This window comes from Leopardus geoffroyi, chromosome E3 (genome assembly GCF_018350155.1).
Source record: "Leopardus geoffroyi isolate Oge1 chromosome E3, O.geoffroyi_Oge1_pat1.0, whole genome shotgun sequence".
Taxonomy (NCBI): domain Eukaryota; kingdom Metazoa; phylum Chordata; class Mammalia; order Carnivora; family Felidae; genus Leopardus; species Leopardus geoffroyi.
Window position 1 is genome coordinate 11011974 of NC_059340.1, and position 18506 is coordinate 11030479.

Sequence of the window (18506 nt, forward strand, 5' to 3'; positions counted from 1 at the left end):
CCTGTCTCGTGGGTGTGACATAGTATTTCATTGAGGTTTCAATTTCGTTTTCCGAAAAACTGCTTGAGAGTGACCACCGTTTTACACGTTTATAAGCCAGTCTTATTTTCTCTTCTCTGAAATGTACATGGTGTTCTTTGCTCATTTGTTGACTTATGTGTCTTTTGCTTATTGGTTTTTAGGAATTCTTTACCCTCATCTGTATTCTTTGCAGTTCTAGTGTTGTATGTGTTTTCTTCCAGATGGTGGCTTGCCTTTTTGTCCATCCGATTGGATTTTGAATTTTAACTGTCTTTTTTTTCATTTCTTATTGCTTCCTTTTCAGATGTACCTGGCCATTTTCGATAGCCTCGTATTCCTGCTTTTATTTGCGTAAACATTGCACACAGAGTTATTTTTATTTTGTATATCATAATCCCAGGGTCTGAAACCCGGAGGCCGTCAATTGGTAGTTTGTTGGTTCAGTCTACTCTCTGACTCATAGGGGCATCCTTCCTTATGTGTTTAGTAAGTTTTGACTGTGGGCTCGTATTTCACTGAATTGAATTGGTGGAAATTCTCAGGGCCTTAATTGGAGATGATTTCCTCCAGGGAGGATTCGGATTTGCTTGTACCTGTTGCTAAAGGGTGCTGCCATTCTGATGCTGCTCTGGGTCCCTTTGCGGAAGCCTGGCCTATTTTTATTTTAAAAAATGTTTGTTTATTTTTGAGAGAGAGAGGAGGGGGGACAAGTGGGTGAAGGGCAGAGAGAGAGAGAGGGAGACACAGAATCCGAAGCAGGCTCCAGGCTCAAAGCTGTCACCGCAGAGCCCAGAGCGGGGCCGGAACCCACAAACCGTGAGATCGTGACCTGAGCCGAAGTCGGACGCTCAGCGGACTGAACTACCCAGGCACCCCTGTGTTTTTGTTTTTGTTTTGTTTTTTAAAAATGTTTATTTACAGAAGCCTGGTTTAAAGCGGGAGTGCGTGCTGTGCATTTTGCCTTGGTCTGCCCAGGGCTTAACGCCATCACAGTGCTGGCAGTGATATGCGTCCTGATATCCTCTGGCCAGCCCTGTCTTTTCCTCTGCCATGCCAGTTTGCCAGTTTCGGTTTGCTGTTATTTCGGGGGGCGATGTTGGGGGGTTGAGGTGGGATACCCTCTCGGAGACGTCCTTTATCTTCTCACTAGTCCAGCAGTACATTAGAGATTGCTGGTTGAGTATTCTTTGTGTGTGTTGTCATAGGGTCTTCTGGTCTCACTGTAGTGGTATTCTGTCTCACGGGTTTCTCGCGTGAATCAGACTCTGTCTCAAGGGTTTTACGAATAAACAGTGACTGTTACGTTGTTTATCCTGCACTGAGTGAGCCCGGGGAAGGAAGTTGCGGACAGTGCAGAGGCAGATTCTCGTTTCCGAGCTGATGTTTGTTAAGCGTGCAAAACTGTGCTTGGCGCGCAGTAAGTCTGCGAAAGTGTCCCAAGAGTCGGTAATCGAGAGTAACGCTTCCCCACTGTATTAGGTCTGGGTCACTACAATATCACCAGCGTACCCACCAAGCTGGGCGGAGACCTGGCCGGGGTGCACGTCGTCCAGCTTGCCACCTACGGTGACTGCTGCCTGGCCGTGTCTGCTGAGGGTGGCCTCTTCGGTTGGGGAAACTCCGAGTACCTGCAGCTGGCCTCTGTCACGGACTCCACGCAGGTATGCGGTCGCTTACGGCCGGGCTGGGGGATTTGGAGACGACGAAGCGTGAAGGGTGTTTATAAGAAGTTCTTCAGCAAAGTGTGGCCTTCAGGCTGTGAAGGCCTGGCCACCTGTAAGACCGCCTCTTCTTGGCCATCTTGTTGGAGTCCGGAAAGAAAGCGTGGGTTCAAAGCCATCGTTATCAACCCTTTGATGCGATAGTCCTGGTCTAGAGCAGGCTGATAGGTGTGGCCGTGTACCCCGTCTCACGAGGGGTACGAGGCTGTTCATGTCATTCCCGTGGGGTCGCCCTGTGCTTTTTTATTGCAGTGTAACCTGAGTGCCCCAAATGGGTGCAGATCCTGAGTGTGCACCTGGATGAGGACGCCTGTGTCCCCCGCCCCCTCGCCGCAAGCAGTGGGACACTCACAGTACTTCAGAAGCCACTGCCCGTGGCCTCTCCGGTCACCACGCCCTCCTCCTCACTGAAGGGAGTCACCCGCAGTCAGTACAGGACGGCAGGATTTTAAACGTTAAGGGAAATTGCAAATAAAAACCAAAAGTAGAGCTCCCTGCATGATTAATCTCTATGTATCTCAGCCGTGTTCAACGATTACCAACCAATGGCCCATTTAAAAAGAAGAAAACAGATATAATTCACCATTTTCAAGTGTAGAATTTGGTGGGTTTTAGCGGAGTCCCAGGTTGTGCAGTGGGCTAATCCCAGAACCGTTTCATTACCTGCCGCACTCCCTCCCCCCCCACCCCCCCCCCCCGCCAAAAGTCCCATGCCCTAATGGCCAGTGTTTGTTGCCATCTGCTCCTCTGCCCTGGATTATTCTGAGTAAATCCCAGGTCACTGAGAGCGAGTGTGGCAGAGGGAGACCGAGAATCCCAAGCAGGCTCTGCACCGTCAGCCCAGAGCCCGAGGCGGGGCTCAAACTCCACAAACCATGAGATCGTGAACTGAGGCGAAACCAAGGGTTGGACGCTTAACTGACTAAGCCACCTAGGCTCAGGTCAGACGTCATATTTTATCCATAAAAGTCTCCATACATATTTCTAAAAGATAAGGACTGGGGTGCCAGAGTGGCTTAGTCCGTTAAGCGTCTGACTCTCGATTTCGGCTCAGATCATGATCTCGAGGTCGTGAGGTCGAGTGCCGCATCAGGCTCCATGCTGGGCGTGGATCCTGCTTGGGATTCTCTCTTTCCCTCTCTGTGCCTTACTGTCTATCTCTCAAAATAAATACGTAAACTGAAAAAAAAAAGATAGGGACTATTTAAAAAACATACTTTATTCCTTAATACCACCAAATTGCTGACAAGGTACAGAGGGTTTTAAATGTATATTGATAAAGAGATCAGCACGGAGAGAAACTAAAAGCCAGTGAAGAAGATGAGGAGAACGCGTTCCCTGGGGTCCAACACAGTGGCTAGAAGCAGTTGCAGGTTTGGTTCTGAGCTTCCTAGTAGCCAAAGCAGAGAAGAAAACGTACCCATGTAAATGATTCTTTGTTTCTATAAGACAAACAAATGCTGTTTTCGGGAAGAGTGTTGCACTTCCTGCTACCAGTGCTGAGAAAAATGGCTCCCGCGGCCTTCCTGTGGGGGACACGTCCGGTGTCGTGGCATTGTTATCGCTGCATATCAGCGATATGTTTAAACCCCAACTTAGTTTAAACCCCAGACTTAGGGGTTTAAAGCAACACGCATTCATTACCTCACAGTTTCTGTGGGTCAGGAATCCAGGGGTGGCTTAGCCGGGTCTTCTGGCCCTGGTCCCCGAAAGGCTGCAGGCATAGTAGGGTTCCGCGGGTGAAAGCCCCGCTTCCAGGACCACCCCGGTGCTTGTTGGCAGGATGCGGATCCTCGTGGGCTGTTGGACTGGGGCCCCAGTTGCTTGCTGGTGGCTAGCCAGCTACTAACTGTCAGCCAAGGCTCCCTTGGTCCCTGGCTTCTCCGTGTAGCAGCTCCCAACATGGCAGCTGCCTTCATCCGAGCAGGCAAAGGAGAGGGCGAGAGAGTGCCAGTGAGACAGAAGCCAGCGTTTCGTAATTTAGTCTTGGCAGTGGCCTCGCCTTGCTTTCCCCGGTACTCTGCTCGTCGGAAGCCAGTCGGGGGGTCCAGCCCCACACGAGGGCAGGGTTACACTCGGGTGTGCGTGGCGGGGGCGGGGGGCGCGGGTCTTGGAAGCAGCCCACCGCGGCCCCAGCTCTAACCGTGGCCCGAGCCTCGTCCTGTCAGTGGCGGCAGCGGGGTGTTCCCGGAGGCCCTGTGCCGGCGTGTTCCTCGGTGTGTGCCGAGCGCGTCGTGCCAGAGCACGGGCGGGTAGAGACCCTCTGACCGCCTCGCCTCGTCCAGGCAGGCGCTTGCTGGATCAGTGAGGCCGCCTGTTCCTTCTGAGTCAGCTGAGGGGTTGTCAGCCTCCAGCTGTCCGCATCTGAAAGTACCTCCGAAAAGATTCGTGGCCGCCACTGAAGCACTTCAGGTCTGTCTTTCCGGGGTTCGGCCTCGGTGGAGGCACCAACACCAAGTCCTGCTGGAGAGCTAAGTGGGCAGCACCTCATCCTCTAAACCCCCGACCCTCGTGTCGAGTCTGGCCCCCGATTAGTAGAGAAAACACGTGCTGTCAGATGGGAGTGCCCCCAGTTTCCCACGCCGAGCCCTTTACACTCCAGCCAGGCCCACCCCTTCTGTAGCAGGGGGCGGGGCTGGGGGAAGGCGCCTCCCGCCCTGGGCCCCGGGTCCTGTCTCCTCCCGCCTTCCCAGGAGCTTTGCTCCATCTACTGGGCCTTCTTCCCCATAGCTTCAACCTCCCCTTCTCCACTGGTCCCTCCCCAGCCGTCCTTACACCTGACCCCCTGTGGCCTTTGTCTGTAGAAGCCCTGTGTGGGTTTCCTGGTGTCCACCCAGTCCTGCCCTCTCCCCCATCTCCACCCCCCCCCCCGCCGTCTCCCCCTCCACTCTCCCATATCTACCCACCCCTGTCCCACCCCCACCCCTCCCCCATCTCTACCCACCCCACCCCTCCCCCATCTCTACCCACCCCCACCCCTCCCCCATCTCCACCCCCCCCGCCGTCTCCCCCTCCACTCTCCCATATCTACCCACCCCTGTCCCACCCCCACCCCTCCCCCATCTCTACCCACCCTGCCCCTTCCCCCATCTTTACTCCCCCCCACCCCCCACCCCTTATCTCCACCCACCCTTGCCTCCACTTCTAGGGCCAACTCTCAGAGCCACATTCACTTCTTGTCTCCCTCTCCTCACTCCTCAGTCCATTCCACTTGGCTTCCACCCTTCTCACTTGGCAGAGAGCCTCTCACTGGGCTACCAGGGCCTTCATGTTGCTCACATAATAGCCAAGACTCTGGAGAACATATCCCAGCCTTTATCCATCTTGACCTCGCAGCAGCATTTGACCCTGATCATGAGCTGTTGACTGTCTGTTAAAACACTCCTCCCTGGGCCCCTCTAACGACTCCTAAGTACTCTCCCGACTCCCTCGTCGTTTCTTCTTGGCCTCGTTTTCTGGTGCTCCTCCTGTGCCGGGCTTTACATGTTGGAGGTCCTCTCCTTGTGTCTGGTCCCTTCAGAGGTCTCACCCGCACCCGTGGCTGCAGTTACCGGCTGTGTGCCAGTGACTCCCCAGCTCACACGTTGGGCCCACACTGTTCTTCAGGGTCACGCATCTGTGAACGTCACCTGCCATTTCCACTCGGCCGTCCCTGGGCGCTGTGAGTTGGGTACATCCACCAGGGAATGCAGGCACATCCCCCACATCCCGGTCTTCCACTGGCTCCCACGTCCCCTGACATTGCCTATCTACCCAGAACCCTTGCTGGCTCCCCATTGTGCTCAGGATAGAGACCAGCTCCTTACTGTGGCCTACGGGCCTGCCGGTCTGGCCTCCTTCCTCGCCAGCTCATGCTCCGTATCCCCCCTCCCCCGTCTGCTCAGCCACTGCGACCTTGTTCAGACTCCCCGAAGGTGTCCTGTGCACGTGCCATCTCCACTCCTTGGGATGTCCTCTCTCCCCTTGCCTGGTTACCTCTGCTCATCCTTCAGGTCACAGGATCAAATGAAGCCTTCCTGGTCCTTCCCTGACCGCTCCTACCCCCAAACTAGATCAGGTTCCCCGACGTTCAGAGACCCTGGACTCTCCTCAGCGCAGATTAATTTCATGTTAATTTTGACCAGCTTCTGCTTTCTCCACCAGACTCCGTTCTGAGAGAGGGCCCGAGTCTCCTGTTCCCTGTCGAATTCCCAGTGCCCAGTTAGATGTTTAGTTTATCCTGGACGTTCAGGAAATATTTGTAGATTGAACGAACAAACCGGGACTTCCGTGCTTTGTCCACAAGACGGAACGTTCCTGAGTTTGCCTTCCTAACAGCGTGGTTCTTGCTCTGCTTCAGGTGAACGTGCCCCGGTGCTTGCCCTTCTCAGGAGTGGGCAGGGTGAAGCAGGCCGCATGCGGTGGCACAGGCTGTGCGGTGTTAAATGGTGAGACCCTCCTACGGCCAGTGGGTTGGGCGGGAGAAGGGTCAGTGTCCGTTGGCGTCACAGCCACAGACCTTAGCCTGAGGGAGGGAGGGGGGGCAGCGTGGCCCTGGGAAGGTCCAGCTAGACTGGGCCCAGTTACTAGAGGGAGAGCTTGACTTGTTGGCAGGAGGTAATAGTCGTGATTCAGATGTGGACAGATCGACAGCAACAGGGCACAGTCACTCTGGCCCGTTACAGCAGACCTCCGGAGGGGCCGAGCTGTGTCTCCCGCTCCCTTAGCCTCGGCCAGAGACTCAGCCCTGCCTTCCCAGCGAGGCTGTGCCAGGAGACAAAGGCAGACAGGAGAAGGGCCGTAGGGTCTGGATACCGAGGCCTGTGCCCCTGGGATTAAGTGTCTAGGATCGCTGAGGAGCATTAAAAACTTCTATGACGAAAAGAGTCATTTCTAAGACTTGCAGAAATCGGGCCAGAGGTTCTTTGTGTACTTGGCTTGGCCTCCCGATCCGTTTGAAACGTAGAGTGTCAGTGTGGGGAAAACCATCCTTCTGGGCCTCCCCCGTGCTCATGGTGGGGCTTCTGCGTGATTGATGAACTGGGCCCATCCAGGTGACCCTCAAGATGTGGGAAATTTGTATCCTGAGGTGGGCTAGCCGGCTAGACATTCGCCACAAGCAAGAATTAGAAAGAGGAGAAAAGAAACATTATTTTAAGTATCTGTCCGTATGTTCTTGCCAAGCAAGGAGGGGAAAAAAAAATCCATGTGGACATAACGCGTCTTGGTGGTACACTCTGAATTTCTAATGAGGGCGGGCTGCACTTGATTTGACTTACTGACCGTTGTTTTTGCTGTAATGTAGGAGAAGGACATGTTTTTGTCTGGGGCTACGGAATTCTTGGGAAAGGACCAAACCTCGTGGAAACTGCATTTCCAGAAATGATTCCACCCACCCTCTTTGGCCTGACGGAGTTCAACCCAGAAGTCCAAGTCTCCCTCATCCGATGCGGCCTCAGCCACTTTGCTGCCCTTACCAGTAAGTGACCAGGCCCGTGTGGCCCCAAAGACAGGCAGAGCTTAGCTGTCTCCCCAGGCAGTGGGGTGATGTTTCCGCGTGGATAATTAAAGAGAGCGGCTAATCCAGAGTTGCTTGGCTTGGGGACGTATGATGTGTACCTTCTCTTCATCCCAAAGTTGTGTTTTTGGTTCATTTGGTTTGTGGTCGGGTTAACGTTAAAGTGAGTTCTCTCAAGAGGACCCCAGGCGGTGGTGGGAGAGGGACCGTCGAGCGTGTTGGGGATGCCGGCGGAAACCGGCGGAGGTTTGGCGAGCCCACGGCGGGTAATTAGGAACTGGTCGTGTGGGGTGGCAAGAGGCAGATCTGTCGGCCCTCCTGTGGTTTTGTGGAGGTGAGTCTGCCCGAGTGCCCCAGAGGGCTGGCAGGAGCGTGACCGAGGGGAGGCGAGACGGGGTTTGCGCACAGGTTTGCCAGACTACGAGGCCGTGAAGCATCCGGTTCCTCTGTGGCCCTCTAGCTTGCGTGCTTCTCTTGAACCACAGCGACTGCTGGTTCAGTTTGCCCATGTTAGTCAAATAGGAAGACTGAACTGAGTTTCGTGTTGTGATTCTCAAGCAGACTCGCGGTTTCTTTGCAATTAGAAGCCCTTTTTCTCGTTTCGCGGTTAGGAATTGGCTGGTTTGTGTTCTTTTTTTCTTTAAGCATCTGGGCTGGGACCGTGAGTTTGGGTCGTCTTGAGTCACGTGAGTTTTTTGAAGCTTATTTTGCTTTTAGCAAGTAAGCATCGGTGTGGACGGATTCTGGAGGCAGTGCAGATGTGTCTCACAGGATGTTTTCAGGCCTCTGCGTCTGTGTGCAGAGTCGCCTGCCTGGAAATCCATACGGAGTGTTAGCCTGGGGGCGACGGTTTTCTGTTTGTGGTCGTGCCGTGTGGCCATTGTGGGTCACCTTGAAGTGAATTCCCCGTCTAGATTTCCCCCAAGACCTGGCCACTCTCCACGTGGGGGTCACCGTCCCTAGCGGGGGGGGGGGCATCGGAGTTTGGGTTTCCGCCCTGCCCCCGGGCCCAGCTGGGAGTCGACGTTGGGTTTACCCTGAGGTCTGCTAACATTTTGGGGGCCCAGACTGACTGGGTCTGTTGAACACATCGCATCTGAGGGCGGAGGACCAAGGAGGATGGTCGGATCAGGGGGATCTGCCAGCTCGGAACAAAAGGGTTCTTTATTTAATCAGACCAGATTATTGTCATCCCGGCTTCTCCGCGGCCTTTCTTCTAGTCCCCGTGACCAAAGCCTTTTCTCTGTGTCACAGAGCACCCCAAACTGGTGTGTACGGAAGTCTAAAGCGAGTGCTGGGCTCTGGGCGGTGCCCTGCTAGGGCTGGGGCTCCGTCGGGCAGGTTGGCATTCCCAGAGCTCCCGTCTGGGTTCTGTCTCCCGGCCATCCTCCACGGCACCCTGTCTGTCCTCCTTCACGGCATGTTTTACAGTTTGTAAACCTGCATTTTTACAGTGAGTTCTGCTCATTTGTTTGTGTCTAGCTCCAGCCCCATGAGGACAGGGACTGTGTGTGTGTTCGGTCAGTGCTGTGTCCCAGCTCCCAGCACACAGACGGAGACCTGTCCCAGAGAGGCTCTGGTCACTTTGTAGCTCTCGACCAGATGCTCCCGAGAGAGAGAGAAACCCAGGCAAGGAATACATCACCCTACTCCTCACTCCGCCAGGGCATGACCGGGGATTGAGGGTGCTCAGCTTTCGAGATTTGAGGGGGGGTGTGCGTAAGAGTGGGCTTGTGGCCAGAGCCCCACGCATGTGCCAGCTTCCCACGTGACGGACACAGCGCGGGTCTGGGCTTGGCCGTGTTCTGGTGGCGGTAAACTTTTCCCTTCAGAGGAAAGCATGAACGTCTGGGAGAAATTGAGATTTCACGTCGGGCCCTGTGGGTGCCTAGAAAGCCTGTTCTCATGACCCTTCCCCCTGTTGGAGACTTGCCCTTGGCCTGGCCCCAACCGAGCTACCGTTTTCCTTTCTTTGCAGACAGAGGAGAGCTGTTTGTGTGGGGCAAGAACATCCGAGGGTGCCTGGGCATCGGTCGCCTGGAAGACCAGTATTTCCCGTGGAGGGTAAGGCTGCACGGGTGGGCTCAGGCCACACCCACAGGGAGGCCCCACACCCCCAGGGTGGCGGCGCGGGGACCCACTCCCCACCGCCCTGTGGCTTCAGGGGAGGCCGCGCCGTGGTGAGGAGCCCGAGCGGGCGCCCGGCTCCAACTTCTCGCTGCCCTCGGCTCCGTCCTGGGGCCCGTCGAGTGAGTGGCCCGCCTGGCCGAGGCTTCCAGTCCCTCGGTGCCCAGGGAGAAGCCTCGTGGGAGGCTGGCCGTGGGCACGTGGAGCGGGGAGACGACGCGCCAGTGCCTGGGAGAGAAGTGGGCACAGGCCGGCCCCCCCCCCCCCCCCCCCCCCCCCGCGAGGGGGAGATTCGAGACGAAGAAGGTGCTGTGCCAGGGGCCGTCCCCAGAGGCCTGTGCAGAGGAAAGTTTGACAGCGAATTCGGAGGAAAGCGGGCTGTTTCATAGTCAGAGTGCCTTAACCACAGCCGGCAGAGTGAAAAAAATAAGTTTTTCTTAGGGGGAGGATGCAATTACACAAAAAAGGCTCGTTTCAAAATTAAAGGGGAGAAAGGTTCTCTTAAATTGTAGTTTATCTCAGTGTTGTTTACTAAGTTCTCCTGAAAACCGAAAAAGCTGTTGGTATTTTTGAGAACAGCACAAACGTACGTGCTGCAAGAGGTATTATAAATATGAGACTCCCCCCCCCCCCCCCCCCCATCTCTTATAACGGAGGCAGCCGCTGGCACTGGTTTCTTATGTTCCCTTCCGGAAACAGCAGGCTCTGCATAGAAAGCATGTGTGTGTGCACGTGTGTGTGTGTGTGTGTGTGCTCGGCTTAAAGTATTTTCTGTGAACGTTGGATTTTAATCATGTGTTGTGAGGGGCGCCCGGGTGGCTCAGTCAGCCGAGCGTCCAACTCTTGATTTCAGTTCAGGTCATGATCCCAGGGTCATGGGATCGAGCCCCATGTCGGGCTCCACAGTGGGTGCGGAACCTGCTTAAGATTCTCTCTCTCTGCCCCTCTTCTGCTCATGCTTTCTCTCTCTCAAAAATAAGCATTTTTTAAAAATTAAAAAAAAAATACATTTTGAAATTGTGTAAAGCATTTTTTGAAACGACATGTAAAAATGCAAAAGGAATTTATAACTTAAATAATGAGGATTTGCCCATCCAAATCCCCCTGCAAAACGTTTGGAGGCACTTGAGCATTTTAGGGGCTCTTTCCCTTGGCTGCCCACTGTCCTGGCCCCCTGTGACCTCGGCAGGCCCTGACCCCTTTAGAAAAACCATGTATGCAGTCTCTAAGAACACAGGGCAGGATTGAGGCTTGATGTTGGTTGGGAATAAATGGTTGTGCACCAGAGCTGTCTGCAGGCTGCCCACTGCTCACGCGCCTGTTCCCCTGAGCCTGGGATTCCCGTGACGTGGGAGGAGTGGACAGCCGGTTGTGGCCAGCGGGTGGCAGGCCAGGTGATGCGAGCATCGATAAGGTAGAGGCCCCGCTTGCCTTCACTCCGAGGGGAAGCTGGGGACGCGGTAGAGCAGCTGGGTGTTGGATGAATGACCGGCGTGACTCCCCACCTGCCCTCCCGTCCTCCGCATCGGAGTGACGGTCAGCCACGAGATAAGACTGCAAATCTGATCGCCGTACCAGCGAAAAATGGCTGGGCTCTGGCATCCGTTGGGGAGCTGGAATGGGCAGGCTTCCGGGGCCTGGGGCCATCTGCTGTTCAGACCGGAGCCGCCTCCGCGGACTCCCTACTCAGCAAGTGGGGCACCCACGTGGTTGGGGAGGGGACGCCCCGGGCTGTCCCCCTGATGGCTGCCAGACCATCGTCCTCCCCTGGCACGTGTTCCGAGCCCTGCGTGTTTGCAGGTTCGGGGGGGGCCGGCGAAGGAGAGCACTGTGGAGGGTGGTGCCGGGGGCCTGGCCCCTCCCGTGCTCTGTGTTGGGCTGGGCTCTGGGGAGGGCCGTGGCAGGAACCAGATTTGGGGTCAGCGGGGCTGGATTCCTTCAAGATCAGATCAGACCTCACTCTAGTCTGTTCAGTTGCACTAGCTTTTTTTTTTTTTAATGTTTACTTATTTTTGAGAGAGAATGTGTGTGTGTGTGAGGAAAGGGCAGAGAGGAGAGACAGAGAATCCCAAGCAGGCTCTGTACAGTCGGCCAGGCACCCCAGCATTCACTGTCTTTTAAATTACAGGCAACTTTTATTTTAAAAACTGTGTTTTCTTACTAATCTTCGGGGGTTGGGGGGGGACTGTTCTATCATTTTAAAAGTATTCCAAGAAGGTCGGGCGTCTGGGTGGCTCCGTCGGTTAAGCGTCCGACTCTTGATTTCAGCTCAGGTCATGATCTCATGGTTCATGAGATCGAGCCCTGCATCGGGCTCTGTGTCGACAGCACAGAGCCTGCTTGGGATTCTCTGTCTCCCTCTCTCTCTGCCCCTCCCCTGCTCGTGCTCTCTCTTTCAAAATAAATAAACATATTAAAAAAAAATAAAAGCATTCCAAGAAGGGAGGAAAACCAGTAAAGCCTTATTTATAGCTCCTACAATGGCACTGAGTCTGTTGCTGATAGGCTTCCAGAGCCCGGCCTTCCCCGACAATGCGAAGGCCCAGGGAGTGACTGCAGAGCCACCCGATTCAAAACCCTCTCCTTCCGGAAGCTTTCCAGGAGGTTTTCCTGCCGCCCACTGACACTCAGAGCTCAGGGAGGGTCAGTGACGTCTTCAGGGCTGCTCATCCAGGAAGCAGCAGGGCCCAGATTCAGACTCCGATGTGTCTGACTTGGTCTCTTCTCCGTGCCGCCCTCTGGGAGGGCCCGGGGCTGGAGCTGGAGGTCCCCGGCGGTGGGGGGAGGCGGGGACTCACCGTCCAGGTCTTTACGGGACCCTCCGACCTGTATGGCGGCACTGTGGGCGTGGGAACAGGCCCCTGGGACACGCGCCCCACCTACCCGGCAGTGTGGCCTTCCGGGCCAGCGTCGCTGCCTGCCTGAGGGGACAGCTCTCCGGCGTGCTGGGCACCTTGCTGTTCTCCCTCGGTCTCAGGACCCCCTGAAGCCCCCCCACCCCACACCAGCCTGCAGCCGGGCTCACTGACTTCAGGGGTCAAGGGGGCTGCCCCGTCTCATGGCCACTCAGAAGCAGGGGCTGTGACCCGAACTTGGGGCTCTGTGTGCAGGCAGCGCCGCCCCTCACCCTGTGCCCCTCGGGTCAGGACCGGGTTGGGTTGGGGCGCACAGGCTGGCAGATGGGCCCTGGGCCCCAGGACGGTGTCTGGGGGAGCTGACCTCTTCGTGCCACAAACGACCTGGCAGACGCAGCCAAGTCGGGGAGCAGCCGGGAGCCCAGCTCCGTGTTCCCTCCGAGTCCCCTGCCTTTGTCCCATGGATGTTTGTCTTACCACCTTGTCGTCGTGAAGAGGAATGTTCCTGAAGGATTCTGCTCAAACCTTTAAGAGTCCTTCAGGTCAGATGTAGGTTCAGTTTTTGGAACTGTTTCCCTTTGCAGTAATTCTGTCGTGAGCATAAAGTGATTTAGACTAGGAACTTCAACCTCGTTGAAGACACAGAACACGCGGCCGGGGGCAATCTCCTCTCGGACGCTGTTCAGAGACCATGAGAGACTGAGCCCCCACATGCCAGGGGGAGCGGGAACCACAGGAACCCTGCTGCTCCCCAGAAGGGGCTCAGAGGCCAGCCCTAGCCCCGACCAGCCTCCGAGCCGGTAGACCAGGGCCAGGTGGTTTACTCTGCTCGGGGGCCCTAATGGCCAGAGCGCTTGGGGAGCAAGAACACAGGTGCTTGCGTGCCGCAGCCTGGGGACACATTAGTGCCGAGGGCGGCACCCTCCCCGGGAAAGGTCAACAAAATGCGCTCTAATGGGCCAGGAAGGTTGCTAGGAGTTCGTCTGGGCCCAGTCACCCCAGAGGCAACCTGTTTCCTTCTGCTTCTGTGGCCAGCCTGGCCCGCTTTCTGCACCTCTGTGCCTTTGCGGTGAGCCGGGGGCGCTGCTCGGTGTGCTCAGTGATTTCTGTGATGGGTGTCGCCGAAGACGTTTGTTTGGGGAGGGAGGGGCAGGTAGCAGGACTCAGTAACTCACATCCATTTGCCTGCCGGCCAGGAGCCCCTAATGGACTTGCCACCCCACACGGAAGGCAGCAGGCTCCGCTGCCTCTGGGCTTTTAGGCCAGGCCATCTGGGGGAGCCCTTTCCCCTTCTTATGCTCAGTAAACTCCACGGGCTGCTACGGACCCCCTTTCCAGCTGTCACGCTGCCTGGCGGAGTGCTTGCCACTGAGGGAGGGTGGCAGCATTTGGATCGGGTCGGAGGCAGCAGCATCCTGTCTGGAAGGCTCATGGAACCAGTTAAAAATCCAGTTCCGAGGGAAGGTGGGAATAAAGGGGCAGATGCTGACATGGTGGGACTGAGACATATTTAGGGGGCGCCTGGGGGGCTCAGTCGGTGAAGCATCCAACTCTTGATTTCGGCTCAGGTCGTGATCTCGCAGTTTGTGAGTTCGAGTCCCACGTCAGGCTCTTTGCTGACAGTGTGGAGCCTGCTTGGGATCCTCTCTCTCCCTCTCTCTCTGCCCCTCCCCCACGTGCACATGCTCGCTCTCTCTCTCTCTCTCTCCCTCCCTCTGAAAATAAATGAACATTTGATAAACTTCCAAAGGGTATTTAATACCAGGGTGCCTGGCTGGCTCAGTAGGAAGAGCGTGCGACTCTTGAGTTTAGGGTTGTGAGTTCAAGCCCCACACTGGGTGTAGCGATTACTTAAAAATAAAATTGGGGGGAAAAAAGGTATCTAATGCCTTTTCGTTCTTTTTCACCGAATGTCATTCTATGGGGGAGCCATGAGAGTGGCTCACCTCTTGAAAATAATGATGATAATATTGTCACAGGAGGAAGAAAAGCACCCCTCCTCTGGAGAACGGGCTTGGCTATGGGGACGTGCCAATCCTTGAGTTGTGGGCCCACCCAGAGCTGGTTGGGGTGGTCACTTCCAAGGCCTGTAGGACAATGAGAGTCATTTTATTTTATTTTTAAAATTCTTTTCTAGGGGTGCCTGGGTGGCGCAGTCGGTTAAGCGTCCGACTTCAGCCAGGTCACGATCTCGCGGTCTGTGAGTTCGAGCCCCGCGTCAGGCTCTGGGCTGATGGCTCAGAGCCTGGAGCCTGTTTCCGATTCTGTGTCTCCCTCTCTCTCTGCCCCTCCCCCGTTCGTGCTCTGTCTCTCTCTGTCCCAAAAATAAATAAACATTGAAAAAAAAAAAATTAAAATTCTTTTCTAAGTTTATTTATTTATCCTGAGAGAGACCAACACAGTACAAGCACGGGAGGGGCAGAGAGAGAGAGAGAGAGAGAGAATCCCAAGCAGGCTCCAGGCTCCTGGCTGTCAGCACAGAGCCCGACGCGGGGCTCGAGCTCACGAACCGCGAGATCATGACCTGAGCCAAAATCCTGAGTCGGGTGCTTACCCGACTGAGCCTCCTAGGCGCCCCCAGTGAGAGGTCTTTTGAAGGCAAGCAGGCCAGAGCCTCCACAGCAGCCTGATGTCACCTCGCTGGTTGGACTGCGTGCGATGAAATGTCAGCACAGGTGGGCAGTGCCGATGGGACTGCCGGCAAGGCCTCTGGCACCGTCTGAGACACGGGGGACGCCCCTCGAGGGTGCCTGTCATCTGGGAAACGGCCGACCTGGGACTGAGGCTGGCGGCTAACTCGGGTGAAGACGCCGGCCCGGGAGCCTCCTTCCCAAAGTGGACCTGGCTGCAGGAGAAGGGGTTTCTTGAGCTGCCCCAGTGACCCGTGGTGGTGACCCCCTAGGGATGGCCAGCAAGCACCTGGCGTGAGAGCAGGTGTTGACCTGTGAAAGGGTCATACTTGGGGGAGTAGGCATGTTCTAGCAGCCTCGCCGACGGGTGGGCATGAAGAGTCACGTCTGCCACCGGCCGGGTGGGACGTCAGGATGGCTCTTTCCACGGTGATCGCGTTTATTCGTCTTAACATGCCTGCTGGCTAGGTAGAAGCACCCCCATTTGCAGGGTGGGGAGCCGAGGCTCTGGGAGGGTAAGTCACCTACCAAGAGGCAGAGCCAGGGGTCAGGCCCAGGTTGGGCCTCCTCCAAGCCCGTCCGCCTCCCAGCTGGCCCCGTCCCCTCACGGTGTGCTGGGTCCTGTTTTGCAGGTGACGATGCCCGGGGAGCCCGTGGATGTGGCGTGTGGTGTGGATCACATGGTGACTCTGGCCAAGTCGTTCATCTGATGCTGCTTCCTGACCGGCTCGAGCCCGGACCTGGCCCCAGAGCCACTTGGACTGCTCAGCAGGGGGTCAGAGGGGATCGGGGCCCTTCGTGGAGGGTGACACGCTCTCCCGGTGCCCTTAGCAGGAATGTACTGGAAGAAGTCCCACGATTCAGTCCCTCTGGCTGCGGGTGAGACCTGCCACGTTCACCAGGCCGCGCGGCCCTGGCAGGGCGAGGGTAATCCACACGTCTCCGCTCTTTCCGGGGAACACACGACGGCTCCCGGGGTCATCTCTGGCCGGAGAGGCGGGTCCGAGGAAAGCTTAGCTCCACGGCATGTTTGATCGTAAAGGGGGACCTGGGCCCCGGGAGGGCTTCTGTGACCCTCTGACCACGGCCGAGCTCACGGATGGCATGTGGACCCCAGCGTGAGCCCCGGCCTGACCGAGGGAGTCGGGCTGTGGCTTCAGCCAGTCACCCGGCTCTGCTGCCCCGCGGCTGGCTCGCGCTGGGACACGAGCTGCAGTCCCTTACGAGTACCGGTGGGCCCCAGGCGGCACGCACGGCCCACGGCCGTCAGGAGCCTCCTAACCATTCTCCCCGCCTGGCTGGGGAAAGCTGAGGAGCCCCCGCAGGAGGAAGAGCGAGGCCCGATTCTTGGGGCACTGAACACGCCCCGCCCGCGGAAGCCTGGCTGGAGGGCCAGCCCCGGGGAAGAGGCTCAGAAAGTGTGGAAAACATTTGAGGAGTAACATAACCTGTCCTCTTGCTTAAAACTTCTTTTAGAACTCTCTTTTGCAATAAAGCCTATTTTCTGTCTTTTTATTTTTGAGCACTGAAGAAGTCTTTTATTTTTACTTTACCTGGTCAGTTAGAGATTAGCTTTCAAAAGCCGGGCTTTGGACAAAGAGACAGCTAGAAGCCAGTGACAAATAACTTTAGGGGACAGTCTTGCCTGAAGGCAATTTTTCTGAACAGGGTGTCCTCCCACAGTTCAGTTGGGAGAAAATGACGAAATCTGAAATAATTGATAATCGTGCCACAACCCGGGGAGCTCAGTGGCTGCACCCCCTTCCTTTTGTCCATTCACTCAACAAATACTTCCTGTCAGCCCCTGTATGCCAGGCTCGTGTAGCACATTGGGTCACTTGGGGCCAAGAGCCCCGCGAGCAGGTGTCATGAAGCTGACTTCTAGGAGGCGGAACACCGTAAAGAGGCAAAATGGAAAATATGGTAAGACGGTTATGCGGGCTGTGGAGAAAAAGCAGGGGAAGGGGGCTGGCGATGTGGGGCGCTTTGCGGTCTAAAGTGGAATGGTTGGGGTGCCTGGCTGGTTCGGGCCGTGGAGCGGGAGATTCTCGATCTTTGGGTTGTAGTTCTAGCTCCACATTGGGTATAGAGATTACTTAAAAATAAAATCTTTATGGGGGCGCCTGGGTGGCTCCGTCGGTTAAGCGTCCAGCTTCGGCTCAGGTCATGATCTTGTGGTTTGTGAGTTCGAGACCCACATCAGGCTCTGTGCTGACAGCTCAGAGCCTGGAACCTGCTTCGGATTCTCTGTCTCCCTCTCTCTCTGCCCCTCCGCCACTCATGCTCTGTCTCTGTCTCTCCCAAAAATAAACGTTTAAAAAAAAAATAAAATATTTTTTTATTTTGGAAAGAGAGTGGAGGAGAGGGGCAGAGGGAGAGAGAAAGAATCCCGAGCAGGCTCCAAGCCCAGCATGGAGCCCGACCCTGGGATCATGACCTGAGCCAAGATCAAGAGTCGGACGCTCAGCTGACCCAGGCGCTGCAAAAATAGTCTTAAAAAAAAAAAAAAAAAAACGTGGAACGGTCACTTCTTTAAGCAGGAGTCCTTGCTGTGTGTGGCCAGAGGCTGCAGGAACCAGCCAGGTTGCATCCGGGGGAGCGGCCCCGGGACCCCTGTCGGGCTCATGCTTACCTCCTCTTCTCTGTGGAGAACCAGTTCTTAAGCTTTACAGCAAAGGTTTCGCATAAACTCGAGAGACAAATTGAAAATGCTTTGTCACTTTCCTTCCCCAAACTCATGGTGGGGCCGCGTACTGTGTCGCCCCAGCGGTGAAGGACAGAAATCTGTCCTCCCTGAACTACGGATCTTAAAGCACCCGCCGGTTTACAGAGGGGGAGTGTCCCAGAAGGCCACGGTCATGCCAGGGGTACCCCCGGTGGTGTTCAGGGGCAGGAAGTGATGGTGCTGGGCAGGGAATGTCGAGTGGTTTGGAGCCTCCCACCCCAGATTCGGATCCGGTGACTACCTCCATCTTGGACACTGCGACTGCGGCACTTGTAAGGGACGCCCTCGGTCGGGCTTGGTCTGCCTGGCTGGTCGGATTGCGTCAGCCACACGCCAGGCCCTCTCCACAGTCGTCTTCTGTGCCAAGCTCTCCGCTTCCGTCCCCTCGTTCCTGACCCTCCCAGCACTGGGCAGTTGGGTCCCCGTGGATGTCCTGGCTCTGATGCGTCATCTGAAGGCCTGAGAGGGCGCTCAGCCTGCAGACCCCAGAGGGAAAAGCCTTCAGGGCAGCAGAACTTTCTGGAACTCAGGGTGGTAAGAGTGCTCCAGCCCCCCTGCGCCAAGCCCGTCAATCTCCAGGGGCAGGGGTGAGGTGGGGTGGGCGTGGGGGTCGGTGGGTGGGGCCAAGCACAGACCTAGGCCTTCAGCCCCGCCCTGCTCACACCTGCCTTCCACGGAAAATGCCAGAGAGAGATTCCAGGATCTCTTCTGTGCCCAGGCAGCCCCGATGCCCACCTACCAAGGCAGCAAGGAGCCAGACACCAGAGGCTCATGGGAGGGGTGCTGGGCAGGTGCCCTCCCTCTTGCCTCCAGGGTATCTTGTCCGAGCAACCCTTCCCGGGGGTGGGACGTCCACAGCAGGGCTCCAGGCTCGGGGAAGAAGCCCTGTCCTCCATGACCCCCCGCCCCCCGGCCCCACCTCTGCCAGAG

At 56.3% G+C, this 18506-nt stretch overlaps 1 protein-coding gene across 3 annotated transcripts in view; it reads left to right on the forward strand.

Annotated features, from left to right (window-relative positions):
• RCC1L (RCC1 like) overlaps window positions 1-16366 on the forward strand; it is a 35955-nt gene extending 19589 nt beyond the window's left edge. For 2 of the 3 annotated variants that reach the window (XM_045460986.1, XM_045460987.1), the window contains 5 exons: window positions 1501-1682; window positions 6082-6169; window positions 7027-7200; window positions 9218-9303; window positions 15484-16366. In XM_045460986.1, the coding sequence (XP_045316942.1) occupies window positions 1501-1682; window positions 6082-6169; window positions 7027-7200; window positions 9218-9303; window positions 15484-15561 (608 nt within the window). In that variant the 3' untranslated portion in view covers window positions 15562-16366. The remainder of the gene's footprint in view (window positions 1-1500; window positions 1683-6081; window positions 6170-7026; window positions 7201-9217; window positions 9304-15483) is intronic. The other variant, XM_045460985.1, reaches the window with a different exon arrangement.
• The last annotated feature ends 2140 nt before the right edge of the window (window positions 16367-18506 follow it).